At 43.5% G+C, this 21,799-nt stretch overlaps 1 protein-coding gene across 9 annotated transcripts in view; it reads left to right on the top strand.

Annotated features, from left to right (window-relative positions):
• FOXP1 (forkhead box P1) overlaps positions 1-7,889 on the top strand; it is a 501,131-nt gene extending 493,242 nt beyond the window's left edge. For all 9 annotated transcript variants that reach the window (XM_073787565.1, XM_033865275.2, XM_033865278.2 and 6 more), the window contains one exon: positions 4,507-7,889. In XM_073787565.1, the coding sequence (XP_073643666.1) occupies positions 4,507-4,651 (145 nt within the window). In that variant the 3' untranslated portion in view covers positions 4,652-7,889. The remainder of the gene's footprint in view (positions 1-4,506) is intronic.
• The last annotated feature ends 13,910 nt before the right edge of the window (positions 7,890-21,799 follow it).

Raw genomic sequence — 21,799 nt, 5'->3', positions numbered from 1 at the left:
TTATAGTAAAAAGGATCGCTGAAAAAAGAGAAGACAATTTTAAAAAAAGGTATTTGGGTAAAAACCTCTCACAGCAGTTTAGAGTGAGGCTAATTTTGCTGTACAAGATAGAGTCACTATAAAGTTATTTCAGACTTTGAGTTAAACCAGAAACCTTGCTTTACAGCAAGCAAGCAATCAGCCTAATTTTTAACGAAATGAAGGTTGTACTGGTGTGAGTGTGTGTGTTTTGTTTTTAAGAAACCCTGCATAGGGATGCCCCAAAGCATAGTGTTTTATTGCTCAAATCTCACAGGTTTACACTAAAATAAAGGATTTTGCTAAAAATAATTGCTGGTCATCAGCCCATATTCCCTGTGCCTACTCTCGGTGTTTGTGAGAGATGCTTAATTTAACTCTATTTGATCTCAAATTTCCATTAAGCAAATTCTATAATAAGGTAGTTTTCTTTCTTGTCCAACGTGCATTTACCCTGCTATGATGCAACTTGTTTCTCACCTGTTCTGTTCTCTGGGAATAAACCAGCCATAAACTCTACAGCAAGGCTTAAAGGGCCTCGGTTAATGAGGCAGCCCAGCTACTATCGAGTGTCGAAATAGAACTTCTTACCCTTTCTGTGACACTCAAACCCCACAACATTTTTGTCTGTCTCTTGAAACAAACGCTACAAAGTAGTCACATAATTATGGCTTTGGGGCCTTATACTTTTATCCTGATAGGGCTAAAGGAGCTACAAAGCAAAATACTCCATGCTGTGCCCACACCCTCTGAACACAATGCCTTTAAACACCAGTCCGCTTGCCTTAAAAACTCTTCTGTTCCCAGAGTAGCTAAACAAAGGAATTACTCAGATGTAAGAAAGGAAATGTGGGGCTTTGCAGTTATTCACTGGGAGCCCTTTCGGAAGCAGGAGTCGGAGAGAAAGGCATTGGGCGGCGGTGGGGGGGGGGGTGGGGGGCGACCTGCAAGGGTAGAAGGCGCCACCTGCAGCTCCATCTCCCAGGAGGCACCTGGGAGACCATGAAACACAGTATCTTCAGCACTGTGCATCTTACCTGAAATGGATCTCGCGTGGAGATCCTTTCTCTAGAGCCCTGCGTGCCCGAGTTACTGCTTTTGCCCCACCTGGGGGAGGAAGGGCCGGGGGGCGGGGATCTGCTGGTATCACGAAACGGCGTGAAGCTGGATTTCATTTCTGTGGCGTTTTAAGAAGCCTTAGTATCTCACCTGGTTGTGTTGTCAGGTTGTCACACCGTAGACCTGGTCAGTTCACCTTTGCTGGGCTTCCACTCGGCAGTAGGTGCTGGGACTGAGCCAGCGTGCGTAGGGTCGTCACCTGTGTCTTTGGGACGGAAAATAACCTTCCTGAAGTTGGGTTGCAGATTTCAGGGGAAAACAAAATATTCTCTCCCGTGAACTCTACCTTGTTGGCGGGACTGGGTGGGTGGGGGTGGGGGGATTTTGTTTCGTTCTGCCTGGCAAAACATTTGTCCGAGTCTAAAATTACAAAGCAAGAACTTCACGAAGACTCGCCAGTCTCTTCCAGGGCCCAGCACCCCTCCCACCCATATAGCCTTGTATCATCTCTGTCATCAGATTCAGCTCTGTAAACCAGAAAAGATGAATACATAGGTAGTTTAAAAAAACGAAAATAGGAAAATGTTGATCAGGGAAACAGCTGACTCTCAATCCAGGCTACACACAACCCAACACCACTCCTATCCAATCAGTGTCACGAGAACCACGTTGCCGGAGGACAGGAGGGGGGTGACGTTTGAAGTAACAGTCCTCAATGGTGCGAATACGAAACTGAAACGTGAAGAGATGTTCACCATCGTCAGTCATCCAAAAACAACACCGTGTACGGTAACCTGAGCTTTCCTTAGTACACCTGCTCAGCAACACGATGTTCTCAGAAAGCAGTGCTTGGTGCTGATGAGGTTGAGTCTAGATCGATAAAGCTTCTTTGGCAGTTAATATCGCACTAAATCATACGAACCGTAAGATGTTTTCGCCTCTGCTCCAACAATTTTATTCTTAGAAATTTATCCTAAGGAGGTAAACCAACAGAAATATGGATAAAAGCGGTCACTGTGTTATACAAAGATCAAGGTGGGGGCGAGGTATGGGGGTGAGCGAAAGACAGTCCCCAAATGCCCTCATCACACTGGGATCTCATAGCCATAACCATTAACACTGTAAAGGTAGCACAATAATCACATTCTTGCTATGTGTACAGTATGTAAAAACAGGGCCCCAAATGCGAGAAGGCAGGCAAAACCAAGAAAGTCTACCTTAATTAGAGTTTATGGGTGATAAATATATACATATATATATATATATATATTTTTTTTTTTAAGGAATAAAAATCAACACACCTAACTCTTCCCAAAACAATATAGGGGGTCCTACCAGAGCTGACTTCCCAGGCAACGCCGATGTACGCAGTCACACAGGATCCCACACTTAAGAGTTTTAACGCTCAGCTGTTTCCGAAATCCTCAACGACTTTTTCAAACACATTTTCACTTTGCACTGGGCTCTGCACATTATGCATACGGTCCTGGATCTTGATGCTGAAACACAAATAAATAGGCCCATTAAAAAACTAAAGCTAGATGGACCCAAACTTGTAAAACATACTCTACTCTAATAAAACTTGGGTATATTTCGTTTTGCACATAGGTTGTAAGAATACGGGCCCTTTTTTTTTTAATGGTGTGCTGTTTTTTTGTTTTAAAAAAATTTATTTTGTGTTTTATTTTATTTTTGGCTGCGTTGGGTCTTCATTGCTGCGCGTGGGCCCTCTCTAGTTGCAGGGAGACGGGGCCACGCTTCGCTGCAGTGCGCCGGCCTCTCATGGCGGTGGCCTCTCTCGTTGCAGAGCACGGGCTCCAGGCACGCAGGCTCAGTAGCTGTGGCTCACGGGGTTCTAGAGCGCAGGCTCAGTAGTTGTGGCGCACGGGCTCAGCCGCTCCGCGGCACGTGGGATCTTCTTGGACCGGGGCTCGAACCCGTGTCCCCTGCGTTGACAGGCGGACTCTTAACCACTGCGCCACCAGGGAAGCCCCAGGCCCTATTTTTTAAAAGCTATTTATCCCAACATCTACCCCCAGACACTCTCTAGGCTCTGCTCATTTTACAGTCAGTTCCTCTTCTAGAGGATCACGTGTCAAAGGGCAGTCCAAAGCACTCCTCTGTTGATTTTTCAAGGGTTCAAGAGGCCTTTGGGGTTTGCACACAACATCAGTTATTTAGGAAGGCCACCATCCCCAGCACCTCCTCTTTATTACTAGTAATACTTGATAACGTCAGTGAAAAAAATCCTCCCTTCTGTGGCCCGTTCCTGCAATGGGACTTCTCTTTAAAAAAAAAAAAAAAAACCTGAATGGTTCTTTTACGTATCAAAAGCCCCGCCACCGAAAGTAATTTGTATTTGCAAACGATCGGTTGTAAATATGATTTAGGAACAACATTTCTCAATTGTTATCGGAGTGCTGCGCGTGGTCCCCCGCAGGCCCCTTCGGGTGAACCGTGCGCTGGGCTATAATGAGCAAGTCGGCAGATCTCATCGGAGCCCCGCGTCCCGGTGGCCGCTACCAGCCGGGCCTCATGTTTTGCCTTGTTTACAGCTGACAGCGTTATTATTCTGATCGGGGCTCTGCTTTCTTATCATATTGTTGTGTTGAGCGCGCCTTTTCCTCTCCGTTTGTGTTCCCTGGCAGGGCTTTTCTTGCCTTATTGACAGTTTGTAAAAATATGCATTAATTTGGAGTTTCCAGCATGTATCATGGTGTCTCTCTGCTGTGTTTGCTTGAAGTTGATTAATGATAGACCCTCGCTTGGGGTCGGTCTCCGGAGAGTTCTTTCACAGGTTCTGCATGTTAACTAGCAAAGCAGAACACACAGCAAGCCGTGATTAGCCCAGCCTCCTGCACACAGTGGTCCCCACAAACCACTGTTGCGTTAACCGATTCTTGCTTCACGGGATTATTGGAAGATTTGTATTCATCCACCCAGCAGGCCACTATGGGGCCTGTTAGCTGACACTCAAAGGGTGGTCCTCGGACCAGCAGCATCACCGGGGAGCTGGTCAGAGATGCAGAGGCTCAGGCCACACCCCAAACCTGCTGAGTCACAGGCTGCATTTTCACCAGATCCCACGGGAATCTGTGTGCACATTACAGTGTAAGAAACACCACGGGAGGAGGACACACCCCCTGATGCTTCTGTCCAGAGACCCTTCTGTGATGATGGAAATTTCTCCCTCTGTGCTATCCAACATGGTAGCCGTTAGCCAACACATGTGGCCCTTGAGCTCTTGAAATGTGGCCAGCGTAACTGAGAAATGGAATTTTAAATTGTCTTCATTTTCATAGTCGCACGTGGTTAGCGGCTGCTGTGTCGAACATCACAGCTCTAGACTGGGGATTCTGTGTTACCCAAAACCGCCGACGTACCTTGCGTTGGGAAGTCCCCACGGTGAACCTTCTTTTGTCTTTCCAGGCATCCTGTACATGTCAAAGAAGAGCCCCTGGATCCAGAGGAAGCTGAAGGGCCGCTATCCCTAGTGACAACAGCCAACCACAGTCCAGATTTTGACCACGACAGAGATTACGAAGACGAACCAGTACATGAGGACGTGGAGTGAACATCTGGGCAGGCCGACCCCAAGAGCGTGAAGATTGGGGGGGGGGCACACAAGACAAAACACGTCAAAAGTTTGCAGTGAAATCGTTCTCCATTGGTTGTACAGTGTGGAGGATTTTTCACTGCATTTTGACAACTCTGCAATGTGTTAACTCTTAGTGCCATCAAGAATCCCATTTGGGAGTATTTTTGATTTTTCTACTTTTTGTTGAAAAAAGGAATTTGTACTCTGTGCATTGGATGGACTTGTTTGGTACTGGGGATTTTCCTCTCTTAACAGTCAACATCAGTGTTGTAAATTTGCTAAACTGATTCACTTTTAGCAGCAGACTTTGAACTGCAGTCCTGCCGACATTGGACAGTGAGGACACCCAACTGAGCATGTGCACCTAAGCTGCAGACCACGCCTCTGCCCAGAATTTAAGGATTCCAATGGACGACCTATTTGCACAGTACTGCATGTTGATTATCACTGCCTTTACTCCATTTTTTTTTTTTTTTTTTTTTTTTGCTTCCAGTTGGGATGGGGAAGGCCTTTGTGTGTGTATTGGGGGGAGGGTTTAAAAATAATTATCCCAAACTTTTTAATGTATTGCTTTTTTTTTTTTTTTTTGGCTTCTCCTATACCATTTTAAGTTCTGACCTCAGGCCTCCATTCGGGCCCACGGCCTCTTGGAGGCTTCAAGTTTTCTGTACCTTGTGATGAATGTTAATAGGTGTTTTTATTATACGAAGCTGAATGTCATTTCTCGTTCGTAGTTTTCTGTCACTCATTCCATGTCCCTTCAGACATCACCACTGTTTTCTCGAAAGTCAGAAAACATTCCGTTTTGATCTTTTGCAAAAAGGTCCCAAATGCTGCACTCTACACGTGAAGGTCCTCTCACCCAGACGTGAAGTTCCTGCCAGAAAGAGAATGAATGACAGAAAAAAAAAAAAAAAAAATAGAGACACCCTAGGAACCATGCAGATTCATTCCATGAAGCAGTATTGGAAGGTGGGAAGGGGGTTGTTTCAGAGTTTCCTCTTTTTTTTTTTTAATATTGCACCTACCATCATTCTTAATAAATGCCACAGCATTTACCAGCACAAGGAGACACAGGCAGCAGCCCCCTTACCCCCAAAGCAAAACAAACAAAAGACAAACTCTCGCAGTAGTTCGACTGACAGTGGCTGTGGAAGCCCGTCCCTGGGATGACCTAGTTGAGATGGGCCTCAGGCTCTCGCAGTTGTTCAAACCAGTGTGGGTTGCTTTGTTTGCAAAATGGCCCAAAAGCTGGCTTCCCTGAGCAACTGTGCTGAAAGTCGTGGTGGCCCCAAACCGAAACATCCATTCAGACCTGCTTGGTGGCATTCATGTGTCTGAATGCAAACTAGATTTCCGATTGAACTTGCTATGCGAGTTAATGAGAACTGGGTTCAGCAAATGCTAAAGTGTTAATTTCCAATGTGCAGGTTTGGTATAGCAGTTCAGCATGGGAGGCAGTACCATCCCACCAACCCAGTCCCAAAAACCAACAGGAGAAGACATCAGGCAGATGGGGGCACAGCTCAGCCCTGGGCTTTTGGGGAAACACACGTGGCGCACAGAACATAACAGTCATGGGTCAGTACAGCCTCAGTCCTTGGAACCCCTGAACGCTTCCACTCTGCACCCCTTTCCTGTCACTCATTTATTTACCTAGGAGTGTAGCTTTTGTTTTAGTTTAAGAGCCTTTTGGAGCTTAATTTATATGCTTTGTACCTCTTTTTTTTTTTTTTCCCTAAAATTACCAAAGATATTCCACAAAGGTAAATTATGTTCTCTGTTTTTATGCTTTATCTGATGAAGCCAAATATCCTCTTCTTGTTGATCAAAGGAGGCAAAATAATTTAGAGGCAATTGATGAGATATAGGCTATTGCTAACTTAAGAGAACTGCTTCTTCATCATAGAGGACATTTAGAAGACCAAGTAGGTAATGGAACCAAAGTTGTTACTTTTTTTTTTTTTTTTCTTCAGTCCTCGGTTTTTGTTTTTGTTTTTTCCTTCTGTACCTCTACAGAGACCAAAACGCATTCTTGTAAAGAGAACTTATGGGGCTACTGAAGAGAGAAATAGGACACAGTATTAAGGGAGCAATAGAAGGAAGGGATTACCATCTCCAAGAAGAAAAACCAATGTACGGCACATGAAACTTAGGGGGTGTCCAGTCCAGGAGACAGTTAAGATACAATGAAGGTAAAATTCAGAGAGAACAGAACAGCTTCCACAATTGAACTAGACCGTGTAATGTAGTATTTCTAGAAGACATTTCTTTTTCAAAGAAAGATTGTATGCCACTTTTGTTTAAGGACTGTGCTATGATCACTGCATTCATTTGGGTTTATCTTGGCATATATATCCTCTGGGTTTTTGTTTTTGTTTTTTTTAAAAGGTTTCCTTTTTTTCCTTCCTTTTTTCCGGATTAGGCTTGCGTCAGCATTTTTCATTTAAAAAAAAAAGTAACATTCCCGTCCACTCACAAGCTTGGTACAAAAACTTCTCTGGCAGTTCCTTTTGAAGCTTCACACTGCTTTCTCTATAAAGAGCAGTCTGTGGTCACTCGAGACTTACTTTTTTTTTTTTTTTTTTTCCAACTTTTCCAGGCAGCGTCATGATGTGCAGGCAGTAGCCAGACAGGGTCATGGGAAGGGGGCCCTGTGCTTCTAAACTGAGTGGTTGCTGGTTAGTTTGGTATTCAAAAGAGGATAAAAATCTGGTAGATTAGTTCATTCTCAGCATGTGTAGCTAGACATGAGTAAAGTTAACAGCATGAGAAACTGTTAGTACGCATACCTCAGTTCAAACCTTTAGGGAATGATTAAAATTTAAAAAAAAAAATACATTTCACTCAGTTGCACTTAGTCGTATGTCTTGCATGCTTAGTCTAAAGACTGTAGCAAAAAGAAAAAAAAAAAAGAAAAATTAGCTTTTACATATCTTTGCAGGTATCACAGCCTTGCAGAAGAACCAACTGAAAAAAAAAATTTCTCAGGCTTTACAGCAAGCAAACTTCACTCTGATTTTTCCAATTCTGATTCTGTATCCCTTGGGGGTATCCCAGTTGCTTCTTTAGGATGGGGTTTATTATGTTGTACATATATCCCGATGTGTCTGTGTGACTCTTTGTCTTTTTTGGGGGAGGGCGGAGGGTGGTTCTTTTTTTAGATATTGTTCCTAAAAAGGAATAAATGCATATACACCTGTTTGTCAAAACACCTTTGCTTTTTGTGCAACTGCTTTATATTAACGATACTTTAAAAAAAAAAAAAAAACCTTTGGAAAAAAAACTACTGTATGTAATGGAATTGCAGAATATGCTGCACATGTATTTTATTTAGTTATTCTTGCTTTCAGAATATTGGATGACATTTCCTGACATGTGGGAGGGAGAAACTCCCAAATTTCTTTTTTTTTTTTTTTTTTGGCTTTTAAAATTGTAACATAGTTGACAGATTTTTTTTTTTTTTCTTTTTTCCTGTTCTCATTGATCGGAGCATCTTGTACAGGTTTTTTTGGTGTTTGTGCCTGCCGGTGTGAGTTCCTCTGTTTTTTGATACATTCCTATCCCTTGTGTTTATCCTACCATTGCCTTCCTGGCTATCTTAAACAAGTTCATGCGTTTGAAAAGAGAAAAAAAAAAAATGTTGTTTTAAACAATGTTTTCTCCTGCTGCAGTAAATATTTTGCATGATGAAATTCCAGGGTCACACTTTCAAAGTTTATCAGTGAAGTAGTGATTAATCATGGGGAGTGTCAAAGCTATTGAACTTTTTGTATAAAAACAAGAAAAAAAGAAAGAAAACTTTACAAGGTGCCAAGATGTACAGACAATTTGTTGCTTTTTTTTTTTCCCCAAAGAAAAGCGTACCTTAGGGAGAACGGTCCCTTGTACCGGGCAAATGCACTGTCAGGAATGAGGATCCATCCTACTTGTTGTCCCTAGAGTCTGTCCTTGTAAGACAAGTTCACGCTGCCTGCATTGAACCAGCAGTGAAAGGAAACATCAAGGCTTATGAACGGGAAGAGTGACCGCCAGCCCTGCCACCTTCGGACGGCTCTGACCTGATTCCCCGCGTTCCGTCAGACCTAGTAAAGACACCTCGGATTCTTCACCCAAAATATGATGTCCATCACTAGCTATTTTATCCCGGAAAAAAAAAAAAAAAAGTTAAAGATTTCCTCTCCTTTCCGCATTCCAGCTTGAGCTCCGTTTCCAAGGGTACCAAGAAGAACATGCTTGTCGGGATTTTGAATCTTTGGGGGACCTTTTGGTTCATGGTAGACCCTCTGGATATTTTGGATGTTTCTGAGAGTCGATTTTGGCTTTTCTCTCCTGAGAAATGAGACTTATAATTCCAAAGGCATTTTGTGGGCCCGGTGTAGTTCTCATGATCTCTGCTACCCAGAAGCCTGCATGGAGATGGTACAGCCCGGACTGTCAGCGTGGTGCTCCGTGGAGATGTGCTGCCAGTAACAAGAATTTTTTTTTTTAATTTCGTTTTGTTTTGATAAGGCATAAAAGGAACTCATTCCGTGACATCAACTGTAATTCCATCATTCCGTGTCTGTGGATACAGACAATAAAAAAAAAAAAAATGTTGTGTAGTCAGTACTAATGACTGACATGATCGCATTCTCAAATGCAATAAAAATGCTGGTTGTTCACACTGGTAGTAAAAGTCGCCACAGCCTAAGTTTCTTTCCCCTTCTGACCTGCTCAGAGTGTGTGTTCGGCATATGCCTTAGGTTTAGCACCAGCTGCTTCCCTCCCAGAATTAAAATCAATCTTAACTAAAAGCTTTCATCATCACGGAGAATTGAAGCTCTCGTCCCTCAGGATTTCAAAGTGGAAGTCTCCACTTAGAGAATTGGGGAAAAAAACAGAAAAAGAGAGGCTACCTTTTCTCTCCAGGAAGCACACTGTGATTTTTTTTTTTTCCCTTCATCACATTTTATAGAGAAAAAACAAAATATTGAATAACTAGCATTAAGAGCTAACTAAAATTTCAGAGGAAGGCAATTTCATGAATAATTCATTCAAATTTCACATCTGCAAGATTAGTCATCCAAATAAAATGCTAATGTCAAAAACATGCACCATCTATAATATTCTCATCAAGAAATCTTTTTGCATATAATGATAAATGCCGAGATTAGGACAAATGATTTTATAAAAATACTCTATCAGAAAGTAGGTTCGATAGCTGCCTTTACTGATGGAAACAGGAAAGCTCCCATAACTAAATATTTCCAGAACAACCATCTTGATTTCTGAGGTCTTTAAAAATCGCAGACCTCTAGAAAAATGTGCTATTTCTCTTTAATATTATTCTGTCATACACATTCTAAGGATTAATGAATTTGGGCATCCTCTTTGAGTAAAAAATCGGTATATCGAAAGCAGCACTATTAAGTGGCCAAACCGCAGTGACATACAACTGTGACGCGTATAATTCAGAGCACATAACACGAGCCAAGAGATGACTTGAAAATTAACCTTGCAGTTCTTATTCGGCAGAGACCGGCTGATACTGAGGAATATGTAAACGTTCCTTCCCAGCATTGTTTTGAAAAGCCCATACAGTTATGCCACTGTCTAAAAGCCCTCTGGTCTGATAATTAGTAAAACATTTGAACCCTTAATTCTTATCTAGCTACTAAGAATAAATTAGGGTTAATTGAAATTCCTTTAAACGCCAGGCTTAAACATAAATACTGCTTACAGCATGTGCAGTTGGTAAAATTAAATATGTACACATATTTGAATCAACTGAAGGACCCAAACCAAGTAGGACGACGCATTAGAGAAGATTTTGCTGGTTGATGCATATATACATTTTTCAGTGTATTTCAGGAATCGTTCTAAGACGGGAACATCCTCTTTGACATTTATTTCAGGCTTGTCACTCAGATAAACAAGGCAGCAAACCCAAACTGTTGGCTCTTCTTTTAAACGGGAGCCTTTGTATCAAGAGCCTAAACTCTGAGGAAGGCCAGTTTCACACCTACACTAACCAGCTGCGTGATAGCTGTTACTCCCCCTCCCCCCAGAAAAAGATTAAGACATAGTGTAATTAGTCTTTCTTGACTTACGAGGTTGTGCCGCCTTTGATGCTGTTACATATTTAGGTGTAGGGTAATATTCACAATTTAGCTTTCATCTTTAGTTGAGTCACATAAAAGTAGTCTTTATCTGAATAAAGTGAAGTTGGGCCTCAAACCTTCATTTAACGAATTGACTGATGGATGAAAGGTTTAAGACAGAATTCACGTTGGATGGAAATTAAATTACGTACAAAAACACTGGTTTAACTGTGGGACAATATTTGGCTTAGAACGCCGTCACTCTAGATATAACCGACTTTTATTTATTTTTAAACAGCATTTTATTTTTTTAAAAAATAATACCCCATGTCATCTTATTTCCACTCTGATCGTAAAATGAGATTCCATGCTTAGCACCCCCAAAATACACATATATATCTATTTGAAATGATCAGCCGGCCTTTTCTTTGGCTCCTACCAGGAATGTAGGGAGGGAGAAAAAGGGGAAAAAGACAAGCTTCAAGTTATAATGTTAATTTGAAGGTAACCGGCCTTTCAAGAATTAATTTCAGCCAAAGCAATAATCATTATTTACCAGCGTGTGACATTTTTATCACTCATCATATTAGCAAATTTCCATTGAAAATGCTAAAATGGATCGTCATAAGGCAGATAACTGCTCTAGCTGTAAAAATGACCAACACAAGTGCCGGGACTCAAACATTAAATTATACTGTAATTAATAAAGACAGTTAAGCCGTCTACTAGCAACAGCAATTTAGGTAACCACATTTGATCGGCTATAAATTGTAACTACATTAAAATTCCAGAAATATTAGCAATATGGATTAGTTGATGGAAGTCACTGCTGATCACCAATTCTCTCCTTTTTTTTTTTTTTTTAAAACAACGGAAGCACAGGTCAGGTTGACCACAAATCTGTGAGCGAAGATCAGGCCTTAGCACTTTTAATCTTGTGAAACAAGCAATTACAAATAGTTGCATCGATTTGTTAAAAAGCTTTAGGTGACATAAATTGTTTCCTGTTTAGCTTATTGCTCTGATACATAAATGTCACCCAGTCCAGTATTAATTAGGCCACAGAAGAACACAGGGTGACTTCCAGGGACGCATTTGTCAGTCCTTTTGTGAGCTTTCTGGGGAGCTGCTCTCGCTGGCTCATTTCTTATTAGCGACAGAGAGAGGAAGGAAAAACTCTTTGGCTATGTGAAGTCTTTAATACCAGTTTAATTTTCAATTCTCAACTAAATTGTGGGATTTCGGACTTGCTTTCTTGCTACTTGACATAAAGCAGCACGTCTGAAAAACATCTTCCAAATAGAATAGTATTTACAAGGCATTTCAGCCTCTGAAAAGCTAATACTCTTCCCTTCTCGATATAGGGGACTGCACGGGTGTCCGTGGATTGATATTTCTACACTTAAAATACAATTTTAAACGGCTTTTGCACGTTCCTGACTTAACATAAATCAACTGCATCACGTACACTTTCTTTAGGTAGGCATGTCACTTAGAAAAATACATGAGATTCTGGGGGCAGGGGGAAAGTCTGGAGAAAATTTATTAAATAGAAGTTTTTACTGTAATAGAATATTAATGTAAGCCAATGCTTATTTGCCATTAAGCTGTTCCTTTTTTTTCTTTTTCTTCCTTTTTTTTTTTTTTTAACATACACATGCTTTTTATTATTTTGCACTCAAGCAAAAATTCCACATTCAAAGACTTTCCATCTAGTCGGGAATGTCTCTGGCAAGAAACACGTAAGAAATCCTGACCTCCAGAAAGACAGCAGACCGTCCACACTGAGCTTTAGCCCCACAAGGCCACGCATGCAAACGTAAGGTACACGCTAGTCAACAGTGTGGAATCCGGAAAAACAATTATTCTTTAAATCCTGCCTCACCGCTACTCCACCAGAGCACAGAGGAAAATGTTTGATTTGCAACATAAAAGATTCATTAATTACCGCTTGAATGTTTAAAGCTATTTTGCAGTCTAACAGAGATAAAGCAGTGAATTAAAACCTCTAATAAAATTGTAAAAATATTTCGGTAAGTTTACCCGTGTTATGATTTAGGGAGAGATTCAAGCACTCTCACGGAATAGTCTTAGCAATTTTCAAGTGTGTATTTGGAAGAAAGAGCTAAGTGTTCTAGGAATAATTTGTTTCTCACTTTCAAATGTTTACTAATAATTTATTTTCGAATCAAGTTTGCTACATTAGAATTCCACCGGTGGAGGGAAAAGAAAATCTGTCAAGCAGGTCGGAGCACGGTGTGTCTGACCCAGAAATCAAACTACTTTCAAAAGGATTCCATTAGGCTGAAGGCTTTACAAGCTATCGCAGGAAAAGTGGTCAGTTCCTGCCCACAAAATGCATCAAAACCTGAAAACACCCCACCCCAAGGATATAGCCTAACACTCCCTCCGACGCCTGCCCAGCATTAGATGTATTTTGTTTTTATGATCCTTGAGAGCAGCGCTCCCCAACCTTTCTGGCACCAGGGACCGGTTTTCGTGGAAGACACTTTCTCCACGGATTCGGTGGCGGGGCGGGAGGGCGTAGGAGATGGTTCAGGGGTAACGCCCGCGGTGAGAAGCGGCGGATGAAGCTTCACGCGCCCGCCCGCCCGCCTGCCCGCCGCTCACCTCCTGCTGTGCGACCCGGTTCCCAACAGGCCGTGGACCCGGGAGCAGTCTGCAGCCTGGGGGCTGGGGACCCCTGCTTTGGAGCATTTCAGTGTTTGGATCCTGGGATCCTAGAAGTAGAGCCCAGCACGCTCTTGGAATCAAATGCTAGGGAACCTGAATGCCAAGTGACCAGACCCAGCCCTGACCATACAAACTGGGTGACTTTAGCAAGTAAGTAACTTCGTGCCTTTGGTCCTCCCCTTCCTCTTTCTGGTAATTGAGGGCATTTAACTACGTGACCAGAAGGGTTCCTTCCAATTTTAAGGTTCTAAAAATTCAATAACATATTCCCCTTGGGAACTTTTCTTGATGAAATCTACCATCTCAGCATGAACCAGTGTGTGTGGCACTCCATCTTTCACCACTATTAGAATGCTGTCCAACTGAACCCGGCCTTCTGACATGCCCTCTTAGGAGCAAATTTCACTAGCATGCATGCTTGCAACCATCCACCCATCCATCCATAAATAAGCATTCAATGCATTCAATGACCTGCTGCAACTCAACACTGGACGTAAACTGGGAACAAGATAGACACAGCGTTGGCCCCACTGTAGCCCATGGTTCACTGGGAAGAGAGTTCTTAAACATTAGCTTGCACTGTAATGCACTGAGCGCTAATGAGAAGGGAAGTCCAGGAATACACAGGAAGACCATCCATTCACTGTGGGCAGTCAAGGAAGCTTCTGGGAACACACCATGTTTAAGTGAAACCCAAAGGATGTCTAAGAGTATGGCAGCTCGGAAGAAGAAATTGCTCTAAGCAGAGGCAAAAGAGCTGGAGTCTGAGAGGCATGGACTTCAGGGCAGGGTCAGCAAGAAATTTTACAGAAAAACACTAAATAGAGTCAGCCTGGCAGGGACCATATATCATGCATACGGCAGAATCATAATTTTTGTTAACAAATCCCAGTGCTTTCCACCGTCCAGCTCGGTAATTCCTGAGGAGTCGATGCTACATCAGCTTCGCATTCCGGGGAGGGAAGCGCCCCTCTCTTGGGGCCACGCTGGCCACTTCGCTCCTCCTGGGCCCCAAGCACCTTCGCCTCAGGGCTCAGAGTTTCCCTTCCCTTTGCAGTGGATGGGCTTTTCCTGGCTCTCCGTATGGCACACAGGCTTCTTCCCTCCAAACATCCCAACAGAGAGGCCTTTCCTGACCATGCGGTGTCCATGGTACCCTGCCTGCCTGCTCTACCCTCCACACTCCACAGCCCCCTCACGCACTTTGTTGTTTCCACTCCACTTAGTGCCTCATAGCATTCTGCGTTCACGTGTGTCTTTGCTCACGGCCCATCTCCCTCCGACGACAAGGGCACAGACCCTGGCTGTGTGCTCGGCTGCTGCGTCCCCAGCACGTGGACCAGGAATCGACACTCAACGGTTGTTGAGTGAAGGAACAAACACTACCCTGCCGGGAAGGGAAGAGGTGGAATTGGAACTCCTACAGTCAGATTCCAGAGCCTGCCTGCGTAAACCATTCCACTGTATTTCATGGCCAAGCAAACCAAGTATCATTTCTAAGATTCTCACACCAAACCTGCCAGGTAGGAACGATCACCCGCATCTCACTGATGTGGACGCTGGGGCTTTCTAAGTAACACACTCAAGGTCGCGTGGAGGAGAAGCTGGAGACTTGGCATTTGCCTCCATGGCTGGTTCCTTTAGCCCATTTACTGGCACTGGTCACACCACTTACCTCTAAAGGGCCTCTCACCTAAGGTACCACATGTGCTCATGTGACAATATAGCTTTAAAGTGGAATCACTGACATTCTTTTTTAAGATATTACAAAGTTATCAAATAACATGGAGAAAAAACATTTAAATGGGAGCCCTCTACAGCCTGTTGTGCCCACCATTTTTTTTTAATATAATTTTTATTTTATATTGGGGTCTAGTTGATTCACAATGTTGTGTTAGTTTCAGGTGTACAGCAAAGTGATTCAGTTATATATACATATATGTGTGTGTGTGTGTGTGTGTGTGTATGTGTGTGTATATATATATATATATATATATTCAGTTATATATACATATATCCACTCTTTTTTAGATTCTTTTCCCATATAGGTTATTACAGAATATTGAGTAGAGGTCCCTGTGCTCTCCAGTAGGTCCTTGTTGGTTATCTCTTTTATATATAGTAGTATGTATGTGTTAATCCCAAACTCCTAATTTATCCCGTTGTGCCCACTATTCAATACAATGGCAAGAGAACAGTGCCCAGGCATGGACACACTCCGAATTAATTGTGTATCACAGGGTCTTTATGATTTGCCTCCCGTCAAAGAGGACTGTTTCTGCTCCTTCCTGAAATGGAGAGCGGCCTGACACATTCCTTGAGTTTTTTTTTCTATGAAATCCCCTAAAAGTCTTTCTCATAGGTACATAAAAAGTTTTATATCCGGAATCCCCATCTTAGCTGAGATCCCTTGTCCCTGACAGGACACTTAGAGGGACGGTGAGCTCCTCGAGGACAGGCTCACTCTGTCTTGCTCCCTGTGGGACCACCCTGAACGTGCCGTGTGGGCAATGAGAGTGGCTAAGAGCAGAAGCAGAGAAGCCCGGGACTGAAGCCAGATAAATGGGATTTCAGTCGCCCTGGCCTCTGGATAACTGTGCAAATGTGGGCAAATGTCTCTAAGCTTCAGTAGAAATTCTCACATGGCAAGACAGGTATAATGACAAAACGAGATTTCATGTGTGTATATGTGTGTGTCAAGAGTGAGCCACGGAATTTACTCCTAAGAAATGGGATAAAGTGTTGAGAAAACCAGACTCAGTGCCTGTCCTCCTGTATTTTGCACTCTAGCTGGATGTACTCAGCCTCACACTGGAATGTAAACTTCCAGGTGTTCCAAGGATGTGTCACACACAGAGAAATGTGCTCTTGAGGGGAGGGGTCAAGAAAAAGCTCTGCAAAGACAAAAGACTGAGTTAAGACCTGAAAGGTGAGCGAGGATCATCTAGGTGGACGTCCAGTGACTTCGTTTCCCAGCAGTCATTTCTATTCTGCAAGTACAGCACCCTTATTCCTTGGGTTCCTCTCCCACGCTGTCCATGTTACTTCGGCAGGACTTTTACCTTCCTGCTCAGAGCTCATCCCAAGACTTTTATGAAAACTGTTGAGAGAAATACTCTTCCTGAAGAAACTGTTGACTGGCCAGGCCATGAGCTTAAAAGCTACGCTTGGCTGCTAGTGCTATAACACGGAAAGGAGCCGCCTAAGTAAAAGGAAATAAAGGAAAACAGAGACCGAAGAGGAAGAGCCACAGGTAGAAGCCCAGAACAAGACTAAGAGCTGATACCGTGGCTATGTACGCAATAGAGTAGTCAGGCAGGCAGCGGGATCCCGTAAGACAGCTTTGGAAGAGCCGAGGAGAGAGCCCAGGGGCTGTGCAGGAGGCCGCTGTATTGCAGGTCAGTCAGAAAGGATGAGGTGAACAGTGACGATGTGGATAATGAGAGGGAGGGACCCAGGAGGCCATTTGGAGATCAACTGGGTAGGATTTGGTGACCGACTGAATGCAGGGTGTCCTACACAGAGATCAGACTTGTGGTTGCCAAGGGGATGGGGGTGGGAGTGGGATGGATTGGGAGGTTGGGATTAGCAGATGCAAACTACTGTATAGAGAATGGATACACAACAAGGTCCTACTGTATGGCACAGGGAACTATATTCCATATCCTGTGAGGAACCATAATGGGAAAGAATATGGAAAAGACTGTGTGTATATATATATGTGTATAACTGAATCACTTTGCACTTTGTACAGCAGAAATTAACACAACATTGTAAATCAACTATACTTGAATAAAGTTTTTGTTTTTTTTAATTTAAAAAAAAAAGACTAAGAGCTGAGACCAAGACCAAGACCAAGACAGGAAGCCAGGAGGGGAAGGGAGACTGAAACCGACACTGGGAACAAGAAGTACAGATATACTGATCACATCATTTGAGCTCCTGGATGCAGCCATGCCTGAAGCTAGAGGGATACTCCTGGCTTTCAATGATGTGAGTCAAGAAATTCTCTTGCATAGGCCGGTTTGAGGTGGCTCTCTTTCTTTTGTAATCAAATAGTCCTAATGACTATACCGCGAGGCAGGAGGCAATTCACAGAGGAACAACATGCATCAAGGCCCTGCTACAGAAAAGAGTATTCCAAGTTCAAGGATCTGAAAGGAGGCTTCCAAGTTCAAGGATCTCAAAGGAGGCCTGTATGTCTGGAGCTCCAAAAGTAAGGGAGAGCACAGGTTAGACGATGTTTAAGACAGAAGCCCAGGCTAGACCACGCATAATCATGGCTTCATAAAAAAAAGTCATGTGACATGCCAAATACATGTTCTATCTGATGCTTCTCCTGTCATTGTGCAATTAAAATTACAACTCTAAAACACAGTGGTACTAGGGAGAAGAGTAGCACCTCTTCGGAGCTGGAAGACAGGCAAAATGTGCTCTCACCAAACCCAACATCATCCAAGATGCTAAAAAGGGATAGCTGATCATTGGGGAAAAAACTTGGCTGTGTTTTATACTGTTTCTCTCATTTCTTTTTTTTTTTTTTTTTGCGATACGCGGGCCTCTTACTGTGTGGCCTCTCCCGTCACGCAGCACAGGCTCCGGACGCGCAGGCTCAGCAGCCATGGCTCACGGCCCAGCCGCTCCACGGCATGTGGGATCTTCCCGGGCCGGGGTACGAACCCGCGTTCCCTGCATCGGCAGGCAGACTCTCAACCACTGCACCACCAGGGAAGCCCTCTCTCATTTCTTGATCAGAGGGAATTTGTCTTCAGGCTTGACTGAACACAGGCTCAAATCCAGACTCACAGCTAAGCAGAGAGAGGGGTCACTAATACTTGAGTTTACCTCTCCAAAAGTGGTGATTTTGCAAAAAACGTCTTCATAGTCTCAAATAAGCAGTAATTAAGAATATAAAAGATGCTAAAGAACAGAGCAAGGCGAGACATACAGACAATGGACTCAAAGAGTGGCACATATTTGATGTGTCTGTTTCCTTCCCCACCTACTAAATAATAAAGTCTTCTTCTCTTCCACCCTCCATCCCACGCCAAACACTCCATCTCCTGGTGTATGAAACTCACTCTCTCCAACCACAGGTGGGTTTCCGCTTCTGAAACTCAGCTGGCACACAGCCATATGATAGTGTCACTGTTTTTACCCAGTGTCCAAATTCTGATTGATGCTGTCTATGCCGTACCAGCTGCTGACTATTTTGAATATTGCCCCTAGCTTCCTCTGTGCGGTAAAGGAGGAGACCACTGGCTTCCTCTATGCGGTAAAAGAGACCACAGGCAGTGCCGCATCTGTGAGTCTGGAGTCAGAGTCCCCTGTCTTCACCATCAGAGACGTCTAAGGGAGGACCATAGCCCAGCCTGGGTCTTCCCCTCCTCTCCCAGCCAATCATAATAACCAACGGCAGAAGAGACGTCCTCTAACTGCCCATGCCTGTGGGGAATATTTACTACACTCATCAGAACCATATTGAATAGGGTAAAACTGTTCCTTCTAAAAACTACCAGTGATGCCAGGGAGGCTAAGACAATTGTCCACTACCCCCACTAGTGCTGTGTATTGCGTTGAGCTTTCACCACTGAAAGACATAATCCCCAGCCCTCAAGTTGCTTATTATCTAGTTACACCTTAGAGATGGATCATTCAACAAACAAACCGTTATACTGAGTGCCTACTGTGTGTCGGACACCTTTTTACTTTCTGGGGGTTCAGTAGTAAACAAAGAAGAAAAGAATCCCTGCCTCCTTTTACTTCCTCTCTAGAAAGGGGAAACAGATAACAGCAGGTTAGATGGTGGTAGGTAGTCGGGAGAAAAATAGCAGGGAAGGGGGATAGAAAGTGCCCAGAAGAGGGCTGGTAGGCTGGTTGCCATAGTAAAGACCTCCATCCTAAGGTGCTATTTAAATAAGGATCTGAAGGAGCAAGGTGGCTAGATATCTGAGAGAAGAGTGTTCTATGAAGAGGGAACAGGGAAGGCAAAGGCTCTGTGGCTAGAAGAAAAAGAGTGCGGAAGAGGTGGTAGGAAACAAGGACAGAAAGGTAATGGAGCAGATGATGTTATGCATCAGTGACCTCACTGTGAAGACATCTGCTTTTCTTGTTGGTGAGATGGAAGCCACTGGAGGTTACGAGCTCAAGCGTAACATCCACTGACTTGGATTTTAACAGGATTCCTCTGGCTGCTACGCTGTGAATGTAGGGAACCAAGTATGGAAGAAGAGGCTTTGGATGGAAGAGAGACTACAGTGGCTAGAACTAAGGGAGCAGCAGGAGAGATGGTGAGGGGGAGTTATAGTTTGAAAACAGAGCCAACGGAATTTGCCGCTGACTATGGCCCATCATGAGAAAGGAGAAGGGTCAGCAAAGACTCCAAGGTGTTCTGGCACGAAAAACTGCAAGAACAGAGTTGCCATTGACCAAACTGGGAAGACTTCAACAGAAACAGGTACAAGGTAATGTCAGGAGATTGACTGATACTTTTAAACCCAAACAGGTTTGCTGACCACCCAACCTGAGATGTTGAGGAGGCAGCTGATTACAGGAGTCTGGAGTTAGGGAAGCAGATGGAGCTGGATATGTGCACGGGTGTGTGATGGGTCAGGAGAGAGTAAATGATATTTTGCTTTCAGTAACACAGGGAAGGTAGAAAATCCTGGTCCCGTGAAAACAGAATCTAATTTGGAGAAACTGAAAAGTTTCAATTCAAGGAAATCAAGAATTGGGAGATGGAGCAGAATTATTTTTGGCCCAGTATCGCGTGACTTACTTAATGAACTTAAAATTGATGTCCTTGGGGTGGGGGGGCGGGAAGTCCCCTATGCTAGCCTTAAAGCAAAGGAGATGTGGTAATTACTTAGTGCTAAATTAAGTTCATAAAGTAAAAATTTGTAATTTGTAGATGAGACCTAGAAATTTGTGTGTGGTGGTGGGGTGGGGAGACAAAGAGCATGCTGTGTACATATAAGCAACTTCTAACCTCAAGTAGTTCCTGGGTTGCACATTTTTAAAGAGTCACTAATTTAAAACTAAACATTTTCAGAAAGATCAGTTCACCTTAGGTTCATTCGCTCTCAAAAGTCCCTCCTTAATTACAAAACCTGCATAACTCATTTCCTTTGGTGTGCAAAAAGGTGTGTAATTAAACCATCAGCATAATACCTATCTCCATGTAAAACCCACACTTATGAACTTTAACTGCTGAATAAAACCTCCTATTACATGACCATTAAGTATTATGAATAAAGCAAGTCATGGTAGGACTTGATTAATTTTTATGCACTACGGATTATGTCGAGAAGAAATTTGATTTTGGTGGGTCTCCTCCAGGGCAACCCCACTCACCGTCTCTGATGGCTTCACCTCAAGAAAGGCATGTGCTGAGTTGGCTTAGGGAAAAGGCATCTGACCGCACTGTGGACCTCAGTTACTCTTGCTCAGGGAGAAATCTCAGGCATCCCTAAAAAATAAACAACACAATCGTCAGCACTGGAGAGAAAGGAAGCAATGGCAATGGCTGGGCAAAAAAAAAAAAAAAAAGTTGACTCCCCTGGGTATATTTTCCAAAGCTGACATCTTTTAAAATTAATACATATTTTAACTTTTTATGCCAATACGTAAGAATCTCAGTTTGAGACTGGAGTATTTCATCTGGAATTCTAAAAACAATCAATTTGTGCCTCAGGAGCTTGACTTGAAGATTCTCAGTTTAGACTCTGTTAGGGAAAAGGAAGAGTTGTGAATGGCATCTCAAAACCCCTTGTGGAATTTATTCTATGAACTTCTGAGTAGGTCAGCAGGATGTAAGAGCAGTGTCTCCAAGCAGAAAGAACTAAAGTTGACCAGCAAGTAGAAAGACAAATTTGGAGCAGAGAGAACCAAAACTTAGATGCTTGGGTCTGAGAAGTACCCAATACAGTGTCCCTGCCAGGGTAATGTCCGAGATCCCAAGTAAGGCTATAAGGATTCCAAAAGTGAAAGGACCTAAGCCAGGGTTAACTCACAGACAAAAAAACCAACCAAGAAAACCCCATAGCCGGGCTTCCCTGGTGGCACGGTGGTTGAGAGTCCGCCTGCTGATGCAAGGGACACGGGTTCGTGCCCCGGTCCGGGAAGATCCCACATGCCGCGGAGCGGCTGGGCCCCGTGAGCCATGGCCGCTGAGCCTGCGCATCCGGAGCCCGTGCTCCGCAACGGGAGAAGCCACAGCAGTGAGAGGCCCGCGTACCGCAAACAAACAAACAAACAAACAAAAACCCATAGCCAAGAACGACTGATCAGGACATAACCACGGGAAAATGAGGTGGTAGGCAAATAGCCTGAGAAAAAGCTTTCAAAG

The sequence above is a fragment of the Tursiops truncatus genome, chromosome 10 (assembly GCF_011762595.2).
Source record: "Tursiops truncatus isolate mTurTru1 chromosome 10, mTurTru1.mat.Y, whole genome shotgun sequence".
Lineage (NCBI taxonomy): Eukaryota > Metazoa > Chordata > Mammalia > Artiodactyla > Delphinidae > Tursiops > Tursiops truncatus.
Note: the sequence above shows the minus strand (reverse complement) of the source record. Positions and strands in the feature narration are given on the sequence as shown.